At 45.4% G+C, this 10,847-nt stretch overlaps 1 protein-coding gene across 1 annotated transcript; it reads right to left on the bottom strand.

The window, feature by feature from the left end:
- Nucleotides 1-3,736: 3,736 nt before the first annotated feature.
- Nucleotides 3,737-9,624, bottom strand: rfc2 (replication factor C (activator 1) 2). The gene is made up of 6 exons (XM_038298367.1): nucleotides 9,346-9,624; nucleotides 7,102-7,207; nucleotides 6,921-7,022; nucleotides 4,508-4,766; nucleotides 4,166-4,426; nucleotides 3,737-4,084 (listed from the first exon to the last, which is right to left on the bottom strand). Exons 1-6 carry the CDS (start codon nucleotides 9,578-9,580, stop codon nucleotides 3,974-3,976), a joined length of 1,074 nt encoding a protein of 357 aa, XP_038154295.1. The 5' UTR covers nucleotides 9,581-9,624; the 3' UTR covers nucleotides 3,737-3,973.
- Between the last annotated feature and the right edge of the window lie 1,223 nt (nucleotides 9,625-10,847).

Raw genomic sequence — 10,847 nt, forward strand, 5'->3', positions numbered from 1 at the left:
GTTCGGTAATTTTTTAAAATGTTTTTTAAGCTTTAGAAATAAAAAATATTGTTTTCAACATGTTTTGTGTAGGGAATAAATAGTTTTGACTGTTAAAGAAATGCTAAACAACGTTGCATGTGATGACGTCACGAGTACACTTCTGCTCCAATACACATACGTGCTTGCGTACTCGCGTTCTCGTCAAGTCCGTTCTTGGCGAGAACGCAGGAAGATCGGACTTGACGAGAACGCGAGTACGTACTCGCGTTCTCGTGAATTGAGAAACGCCGAGAGAAACAGGCTAGAGCTGCAAAGGAGAGGAAGATGGAGAAGATTGTTGCTCCAGTTAATGTATAAGTTTATATGAAGTGACCTATGGCAGGCCGTATTATCATTTATTAAAATCACTCTCCTCTCTCTGGTTCACTAAAATAAGATTCTCCCTGATCAAAGTCACACTCCCACTGAACTGTAATAATAGATTTTCTAAATTACATTTTTGCAGAAGAAACAGAATTTTAGAAAGTAAAAAAAGATAAATTAGAATAAGAATTTTATATATATATAATTATATATATATAAAAATAAGAGTTTTATATATCTATAAATGTTTACACATTTAAAGTGGCCGTTCTGACATTTATCAGCTTGACTGAAAATGTATTTATGATATCTAAAAAATATTTTTTAATAGTTAAAGTAATACAAATGATAACCAGTAATATTAAGAATATGGAGATCTGGAGATTTCTAGACATCCGGGATGTTTATTCTAGATGTGGAGAATGTTATTTTGCTTGAAATGGTCATTTAGACACAGAGAAATGTTTTTATTCAGATTTTAGGAATTCAGTAAAACTAATACATGTCAAAATGGCTTGCCACAGTTTTACTGTAAAATTATTATGGGATTTTTTTTTTATGGTAGTAGATCAATGTATCTATTAAGATGAAATCTTCTGTTAGCAGGTGAAGAATAAAAACATTGTTCTAATAAATAGAACCTGTTCATCACCTCATGGGTTCCTCCTCATGTTGATTCAGTCTGTTTTACAGTTAAGAGGCTGTTTGAAGCTGCGCTTCGGATCTTATCATCCCAATAAATGGGCGTTATTAGCAGCTATCAGTCCCATAGAACGGCTTCAGATTGATCGGCAATTAATGCCGATCATTCTTTAATAAGATCCTCATCAAATGGACGTGAAATGTGTTTTCAAAACCTAATGTGTCTGACAGACCCAGTGAATTATATATATATATATATATATATATATATATATATATATATATATATATATATATATATATATATATATATATATATATTCACTACGACCAAAATCTGACTAAATCAGCAAATAAAGCGGCGTGATTGGCGTGAGGAGAGCGGAGACAGAGGACACTGAGTTTACTGAAGGAAACCTGCTGCTGACCAGGTTAGCTCTGGGAGGAGGTTACTATGGTAACAGATACAGAGGATGAGGAAACTCTCTTTGTGAAACGGAGAACTCAGAGTTTCCCTGATTTCAGGTTTAGAAAACTTTCAGTCAACCTGCTTTGTGAAACGGACCCCTGGGTCCCAAACGCCGCTGGTTTATATGTGCTCTTATTTTGGCGGGTTGTGCTGAAGCATGGATTTCCTGTTTGTAATGAAATAAAGATGATTTCTCAGAACCTGGAAGCAGTTTTCATACTTCCTTGCCGGGACGACCGCACAGAACACCCCCCATCTCTAAGTAATGAGTGAAAATATTAAAGGTAGAGTTTTGAAAAGACCCTCCCTCCCCACTTGGAAAAATAATAAGAACATTCAGGTAATTTGCTTTTAGAAAAAGTTACTTACAAATCAGCGTTAGTCTGATTGGTCTTGCTTAAGGACCCACACTGGCAGCTCATTCCCCCTGGCTGGGATTCGAACCCGGGACCTCCTGTGTATGGGTCAGCTGACGTACCACTTGAGTGCACACTCTCGCACGTCTTTAATAGGCGTGCGAGAGCGTGCACGAGCCCATTTCTCCTCGTGCACGCTCCGTTTAAAAGTGTCTGTCTGCATCCATCAAACTTACTTTCCAAAAGATTTGCCATTTTTCCACGTCAGCCTCAGCAGCTGTCAGTGAAAATGGAGACGAGCGCGTAGGACCGCCTTAAACGCATCACCAGAATGATTGACAGGAGGAAACAGAACATCCTCCACTAAACCTTTAAAGGAATAGTACACCCAAAACATGATTAGCCTTCATTTTCTACTCACCCCCATGCTGAACAACACTCTGGAGTACTTTTTTGATATCTCAAATGCATCTGGAGATCTGGGAGGCTTCTTGCTGTCTGCTGACATTCAAATAATGGAGGTCTATGGCGCCCGAGGCAGAAAGGTCCATAAAAGTCCACAAAAACGTGTCAATATTCCTCCATACTGCTCGTCCAATGTATTCCAAGTGTCCTGAGTGGGTAGCGTCCAGAATTTACTCTAAACGAAGTCATTTAGAATGTTTTTAGAGCATAAACAGTAGTGTATAGGATTTCCTGAAAGCGCGCGCCAGCGCGCTCACGACGCTACGGAAGCCGGCAGACCAAACCAGATGAAAGTGCGCATTCAGCGTCTGCTCTGCCGATAATGCAAGCGTAGAAGAAGAAATGTGCCGTTTACCTGTGCAAAGAAAGAAACAACGAAAGAAAAATGTCTGAGGACTTCAGTGTTGAGGAAGAGCATGAGTTCTTTGCCGAGCTGAATGCGCACTTTCATCTGGTTTGGTCTACCGCGGTTTCCGTAGACTCGTGAACGCGCTTTCAGGAAATCCTATACACTACTGTTTATGCTCTAAGAACATTCTAAATGACTTCGTTTCGAGTAAATTCTAGACGCTACCCACTCAGGACACTTGGAATACATTGGACGAGCAGTATGGAGGAATATTGACACGTTTTTTGTGGACTTTTATGGACCTTTCTGTCTCGGGCGCCATAGACCTCCATTATTTGAATGTCAGCAGACAGCAAGAAGCCTCCCAGATCTCCAGATGCATTTGAGATATCAAAAAAGTACTCCAGAGTGTTGTTCAGCATGGGGGGGAGTAGAAAATGAAGGCTAATCATGTTTTGGGTGTACTATTCCTTTAAGGCTGAAGCCAAATTATTGTCCAAATGATCAGAACCGAGCCTTCTGTGAAGCAGCTGCTTCACTTTTAGCCACTAGGGGGAGCTAAACCTGGAATGAACAGGCTGTTACTTCCAGGATTAGTGCCCCCGCAGGCCACTGGCAGTACTGCACTGTCACTAAATGACCCAGTCTGTGTTCTGGTTCTGGAATCAGACCAGTTTGGACCAGCAGGTTTAAGGTTTCTGGTAAAGATGAGAAAACGTTCATCCTCTGGATGAAATCCTCCACCAGAGAACCAGCCGGGGGTCGCGGCTAACAGCTGTTAGCTTAGAGAGCTGTGAGATCTGCAGAGAAAGGAGGTCGATGAGGTTTGATCTTCTCTGTACGTCTATTTCACCCTCTGAACTTTCGTTATTCATCTATGATAATGGAAACCCAGTTTTGCATCTATGACCCCTTTAAATCACCACGAACATATTAGTTTAAAGGTATAAATAATGATCTATTGATCACTCCTCGCTGACCGGACATTTCCTTTAAATGACATCATTCAGATGGGCTCAGCCAGTCTGGCTCTGATGATCCGGTGTTTCCTGCAGGACCAGAGCTGTGGGGAACCTCCTGAGCTTAGATGTTGAAGGATTGGAAACGAAGCAGCTTCTGAAATGTCATTTTATTCTGAAGCTTTAGAGAGAAAATAATCAAACTAATTGATGTGAGGAAACGTCATGGTTCTGAACCCTGTGGTTAAAGAATGTTTATCAGCAGAACATCTGAAGGTCCAGTTTACAGAAGGTGGAGAACCTTCCAGGTGGTTCTGTAGATCCAACCAAACAGGTGAGCTCAGTCTGAGGGTCCGCGGCGGCTCTGAGGCATCAGAACCACGGCGGTTCAGCTGGCAGCAGGGGGTGCCGTCTTACTGCAGAGCCGCCCCAGCAGGCCGGCCATCTGCAGCAGGGAGTTAACGCCTTCAGCGACCCGCATGTGAGTGAAGCCGATCTCCTGCGGAGCAACAGAACAGGTTGAGGCGGCGGACTGGACCGGACCCGACCCGACCAACCAGAACAGGAGGAGCAGCCTCACCTTGATGAACTCCAGTTTGAGGAACTCTGCCATCTGGTAGGTCTTGCAGACCCTGAAGATGTTCCCGATGATGTCCTCTGGGGAGTAGCCCAGCGCCCACAGCTGCTCCACCACCTGGTAGGCCGCGTCGATGTTCCCCTCCACGCAGTGTCCCAGCATGCTTTTCACCAGCAGGGGGTGGGGCTCGTCGCACACCTTGAAGACGTTCTCGCTGTTGATGTAGCCGAACCCAGAGTTGGTGGACTGCAGGTTGTTCAGCGCCTGAAGGAGGAGCAGAACCGGCGCCGTCAGCACAGAAACACGCCTTGCCTCAGAGCCGCGCTCCTGACTCCGCCCCCTCACCTGTCTCATGTCCCCCTGTGCCGTGAAGATGACGGCCTCCAGCCCGTCGTCGGACACCGCCAGGCGCTCCTTCTCCACCACCTCCTGCAGCCGGGCCAGAATCTGTCCGTCCGTCAGCTTGGAGTAGCGCAGCACGGCGCAGCGGGACTGGATCGGCTCGATGATTTTATCGGAGGCGTTGCACGCCAGAGCGAAGCGCGTCGTCTTGGAGTAGATCTCCATGATCCTCCTCAGCGCCTGCTGAGCTCCGTCTGTCATGCTGGAAGCAGCAGAGTATCAGCTACTAGATCTGCTCAGTACTTACACCTTCTCTATTAGAGTTATAGTGGAGGACATTTTTTAAAAGAGCCGCCATCTCCACATTTAACCATTTAGCAGATGCTTTGATTCAATTCTATTCAGTTTATTTCTATAGCTCCAATTCACATCATATCATCTCAGGTCACTTTCCAGTTCACCAGATCATCCAGTCAGATTGATTCAAAGTTTTCTATCTAAGGAAAACCAGCTGATTGCATCGACTCATTGACTCTTCAGCAATCCCTCACACTAAGCATGCTTGTAGCGACAGTGGAGAGGAAAAACTCCCTTTGAACAGGAAGAAACCTCCAGCAGAACCAGGCTCAGTGTGAGCGGCCATCTGCTGAGGCCCACTGGGGTTCAAGGAGACAGAAGCAGACATAGAAAAAGAAGCATAGATACAAAAGGCAACTGTCAACCAGCTCCACAGGCGGCCCCGTCCAGGAAACACACAGCCAGGCAGACGTGCTCCGAGCCAGCTCCCATGTCAGAGGATGAAGAGAGCACATCCAGTTAGTCACAGTCAGAGAAACAGGACTACACTGGAAAACAGGCCAAGCTCCAACATCTAGAAACAAAGGTGTTGATGGCAGCAGCACAGCTGATATTTCTCTCCAGGATGGAGTCACAGCCAAACAGGAACAGACCAGATGAAGCTACTATGAGAAAAAGCAGAGAGAGCAGAACGTTAGAGATTGAACTAACAGATTCTGCAGAGTGGGAGAATAGAGATAGAATGAAGCAGAAGGATAAAAAAGGGGTCCCTATGTCCTCCAGCAGTCTAAGCCTATAGCAGCAGAACTATAGAGATAGCTCAGGATAACCTGAGCCACTCTAACTAGAAGCTTTATCAAAAAGGAAAGTTTTAAGCCTAGCCTTAAAAGTAGACAGGGTGTCTCTCTAACTGGAAGGAAGCTAAAAGGAAAGGAAACAAACACAAGGGGGCAATAGAGAGCAACACAAGAAATACAAAACCACTCAGAAACATGAAGGTGGATGCTTTGGTGGTGCAGTGGTTAGCGCACAGGAGCCATATAGGGAGGCCTCAGTCCTCTACATGATGTAACCAGCGTGTGTTACATAAGCTGCTCTGCTATTCTTATTTTCTATCCAGTTTGATGAAATTATTGGCTAAATCTGAGGAGCAAAGGCTTTGCCTCATGCAGAAGGTCTCCAATAATGGAAATCAGCATATTTGTTTGACCAGATTCCCTTTTATGAGAGGAAAAAATGCATTTTTGCACTTTTGGCACTGTGCTAAAATCCCATTTCCTCCTAGAACGCTGCTCACTAAAACCTCTGTGGAACAAACCTGCTTCAACTGGTTCAGTCCAGATTAGCCTGAGTTCTAGTCAAGATGTGGATCTATAAAGTCTGAGGGTTCATCCAGAGTTTCAAATCAGCTTTGTTTTGCAGAGTTTATTTTGGAAAAAAAGATTGGCAAGGCTAAATATATTTCATTTTTCGTTTGTTTAATGGATCCTAGGCGGAGGTTTAACTGAATAAACTGATTATTCGCCTTCATCCGCCTCCAAAACAGCCAACCAGTGTTCGACCAAATTAGCATTAGCGCCATTCTTTAGCCTTTTCTCAAGCTTTTTTCCCAAACATACGACTTTACGATCAAACGGAAGCAGTTCCATGCTAACATATCGCAATATATCTGAAGAAATTGTTTTAATAAACTTTTTTTTGTAAATAAAGCATTTTAAATGCCACGTTAATCGCTTTAAATTCATTTTAATGCCAATTAAGGCCTTAATTTAAAAAAGAATGAAATGACTTTTCATTATTTTTATTAACCCATGGGAACCCTGAGTGTAGCTTAATGTGGCTAACTGAGCGAGCTAAAAGAGGCTAACATGTTAGCTACTGAGCACAGCTAGCCACAGTGCTACCCAGCTCTATATCACGGTTTAACAGATTTTATTTCAGGTAAAACTTCATCCGTCATTGGACGCGCTAACGGACGCTGCGTGATGTTATTATCGTTGTCAGGGCAACCACAATGTTTACATCATGTGGCAACGTTCAGCCATGCAGGCATGAAGCAGAACCCGAGCAGCTGTGGTAGCTTCAGCGGTCCAGATGTTTGGATCTGAGCCTGACCCACCTGTCCGCCTCGTCCAGGATGATGATCTTGTGTCGCCCTTTGGGCAGCGTGACCTTCTGCTGAGCAAACATCTTGATCTTGTTCCTCACCACGTCGATCCCCCTGCAGAACAAATGTCCAACATCAGGACTCCTGTCTCTACCCCCCCTCCCCCGGTCAGAGCAGCCGACCCGAGTCTGACCTGTCGTTTGAGGCGTTCAGCTCTAGGACGGCGTCTTTCATGGCGGCTCCCAGCAGAGCTCGAGCCAAACACAGGATGCTGGTGGTCTTTCCCGTCCCTGGAGGTCCTGGACCACAGAACCCAGCAGCAAGGAGAGAAGAACAAACAGCATCTTGGGGGTCATCGCTTCAGCTGCTCGCTGTAGATGATCTAAACAAGCCCAAAGTATCATCCCTCCACCGCTGTGCATGCAGGGTCTACAGAGCTATGGACCTTCCTCTGAACCACCATCATGGATGGAAATAAAATAATGATCAACGTCTCCCTAGACATGGAAATAGGAACAACCCAAAGAATGGAGCGACTGAACCGGAGCATCGCTTATTGTCCAGGTTCTGCTGCAGGAAGTTCTGACCTCCTCCGGTTGAAGACATCTGGGTGGAGCAGGAGCTGCTCCGTCATGGAGCTAAAGTGTGGGTAACAGTGAACCCTGAGGAACCCCACGGAGAACCATCCAGAACCATCCATCCATTTGTTATGGATGGTTCTGGATAGTTCTATAGGACATGAATTTATCTTTATTTTAAAAATCTTAAGTCCCCCTGAAAATGAGAACATTATTGTTGTTTCCTGTTCCCTCCATGTCTCCTCCCTGTTTCCTCCACGTCTCCTCCCCATTTCCTCCCCGTTTCCTCCGTCTCCCCTCCGTTTCCTCCGTCTCCTCCAATGTTTCCTCCATGTTTCCTCTCCGTTTCCTCCGTCTCCTCCCATGTTTCCTCCCTGTCTCCTCCATGTTTCCTCCCTGTCTCCTCCATGTTTCCTCCCCGTTTCGTCCATGTCTCCTCTCTGTCTCCTCCATGTTTCCTCCCTGTCTCCACCATGTTTCCTCCCTGTCTCCACCATGTTTCCTCCCTGTCTCCTCCCCGTTTCCTCCATGTCTCCTCCATGTTTCCTCCATGTTTCCTCCCTGTCTCCTCCATGTTTCCTCCCCATTTCCTCCATGTTTCCTCCCTGTCTCCACCATGTTTCCTCCCTGTCTCCTCCCCGTTTCCTCCCTGTCTCCTCCATGTTTCCTCCCTGTCTCCTCCCCGTTTCCTCCATGTTTCCTCCATGTTTCCTCCCCATTTCCTCCATGTTTCCTCCCTGTCTCCACCATGTTTCCTCCCTGTCTCCTCCCCGTTTCCTCCATGTCTCCTCCATGTTTCCTCCATGTCTCCTCCCCATTTCCTCCATGTTTCCTCCCTGTTTCCTCCCCGTTTCCTCCATGTTTCCTCCCCGTTTTCTTCATGTTTCCTCCCCGTTTTCTTCATGTTTCCTCCCTTTTTCCTCCATTTTTCCTCCCTGTTTCCTCCATGTTTCCTCCCTGTTTCCCCCATGTTTCCTCCCTGTCTCCTCCATGTTTCCTCCCCATTCCTCCCCGTTTCCTCCATATTTCCTTCCTGTTTCCTCCCCATTCCTCCCCGTTTCCTCCATGTTTCCTCCCTGTCTCCACCATGTTTCCTCCCCATTCCTCCCCGTTTCCTCCATATTTCCTTCCTGTTTCCTCCCCATTCCTCCCCGTTTCCTCCATGTTTCCTCCCTGTCTCCTCCATGTTTCCTCCCCATTCCTCCCCGTTTCCTCCATATTTCCTTCCTGTTTCCTCCCCATTCCTCCCCGTTTCCTCCATGTTTCCTCCCTGTCTCCACCATGTTTCCTCCCTGTCTCCTCCCCGTTTCCTCCATGTCTCCTCCATGTTTCCTCCATGTTTCCTCCCTGTCTCCTCCATGTTTCCTCCCCATTTCCTCCATGTTTCCTCCCTGTCTCCACCATGTTTCCTCCCTGTCTCCTCCCCGTTTCCTCCCTGTCTCCTCCATGTTTCCTCCCTGTCTCCTCCCCGTTTCCTCCATGTTTCCTCCATGTTTCCTCCATGTTTCCTCCCCATTTCCTCCATGTTTCCTCCCTGTCTCCACCATGTTTCCTCCCTGTCTCCTCCCCGTTTCCTCCCCATTTCCTCCATGTCTCCTCCATGTTTCCTCCATGTCTCCTCCCCATTTCCTCCCTGTTTCCTCCCCGTTTCCTCCATGTTTCCTCCCCGTTTTCTTCATGTTTCCTCCCTTTTTCCTCCATTTTTCCTCCCTGTTTCCTCCATGTTTCCTCCCTGTTTCCCCCATGTTTCCTCCCTGTCTCCTCCATGTTTCCTCCCCATTCCTCCCCGTTTCCTCCATATTTCCTTCCTGTTTCCTCCCCATTCCTCCCCGTTTCCTCCATGTTTCCTCTCCACCCACCTGCGATGATGATGTTCGGGACGTTCCCCTCCCTGGCGAACACCTCCAGGCGGCTCACCGTCTCCTCGTTCCCAACGATCTCGTTCAGCTTCACCGGCCGGTATTTCTCCACCCAGGGAAGCTCGTAGGAGCCGCCGGGGCCTTTGGATGAGGAGGCCCCGGCCTCCGTGTCCGTCTTCAGCTCACTACCAGCCGGTTTCTGGTTGTTTTCTGTCTCGCTCATTTCTACCTCCATGTTGTCTTCTCCGGCTGTCAGCGCGCGAACAGAGCAGAGGAAGCTCATTGGCTGGCGGCTTATTTTCGAAGCCACTGATTGGACGAGAAGGATTGTTTTCTTCTTCTGTTTCTTCTTCGGCTTTTGCCTCCAACAGCCTATTATCGCATTACCGCCACCAAGCGGTGAATCACATTTAAAATGTTTAGATTTCCTCCCGACGGCTCTTTTTTTCATCAAATAAATAAGTTCTGTTTTTTTTTATATAATTTATCTTTGGTTTGATTAAATTATCTAGATGATTCCTGATGATCAAGTATTTTTTTATTCTTGTTAAAGACTAGGTATTTTGAAAACGAGCTTTAAATAAGAAATGAGAAATGAATTCAGTTTCAAACACAAATTAAAAGAATATAAAAAGCAAAAAATATAAAATACACTCTAAAAGTGAAATCAGTGATATAAATTAGTAATTAGTGGACGAGCTGTGAAAGTTAACAGCTGTAATATTTGACTGATACTTCTATGTTCTGAGATGGTGACTGGGTTTTATGGTTAAACTGGTTTCCAGTCTGATGAGTCTGAGTTTGCTTAGAAATGATTTCCTCTATGGAGCCAGATCCAGGTCTGGATCCGGATCCAGATCCAGATTGATCAGCAGAGGTATATCTATGACGCATATCTGCATCATAGATATTAATGCTGTGAACTTCCAGATCACTGCGCTTTTTTGCATTTCCATGTTTTTTCTCCCACACTGTTTATATCTGCTGCACTTTAAGGAATGGAAATGTTCATTGACTGTCTAGAAGCTTTCGTTCTGTATTCTCTCTGTACAAAATAACAATAAAAGTTGTGTAAGTCTAGAAGCAGAGTGGCTCTGCATCGTTTACCAGCAGGTGAAGCCAGTGGGTGGAGCTTAGGCCTCCATGTCTCCCTGTGACCCAGAAGCTTTCTGGGTTTAAACATTAATTTTTCATGTTTAGTCACAAGGGAAGAGGACAAAGTTCTGGGCAGCTTAGAGGAACATCAGAACCGCTTAGAATATGGTGAAAGTTACTGATGGTTTAGTAAAGATTCCTATATTAAGGTAAATCAGGCAGAATTAAAAGGATCAATTAAAGGATTGGACATTTAGCCAAAATAGTTTTTTTTTGTTGCTTCGTACAACCTGTCAGCTTTATAACAATTATGTTGATTTTTGTTCTTCTAGTTAAAAAGCTGAATGACTTATTTCTTAATTTTTTTTATTTTATCTATTTATTCATTGTATTTATAGTTGTGTGAT

The sequence above is a fragment of the Cyprinodon tularosa genome, unplaced genomic scaffold, assembly GCF_016077235.1.
Source record: "Cyprinodon tularosa strain WSP-4 unplaced genomic scaffold, ASM1607723v1 ctg407, whole genome shotgun sequence".
In the NCBI taxonomy this organism is placed as follows: Eukaryota; Metazoa; Chordata; class Actinopteri; order Cyprinodontiformes; family Cyprinodontidae; genus Cyprinodon; species Cyprinodon tularosa.

Excerpts from the sequence above, each read along its gene's own strand:
- rfc2 (XM_038298367.1), bottom strand. The coding sequence starts at position 9,580 with ATGGAGGTAGAAATGAGCGAGACAGAAAACAACCAGAAACCGGCTGGT. Across the intron at positions 4,427-4,507 it reads CACAGGGGGACATGAGACAG|GCGCTGAACAACCTGCAGTC; the intron begins GTGAGGGGGCGG and ends CTCCTCCTTCAG. Across the intron at positions 4,085-4,165 it reads TCAAACTGGAGTTCATCAAG|GAGATCGGCTTCACTCACAT; the intron begins GTGAGGCTGCTC and ends GTTGCTCCGCAG.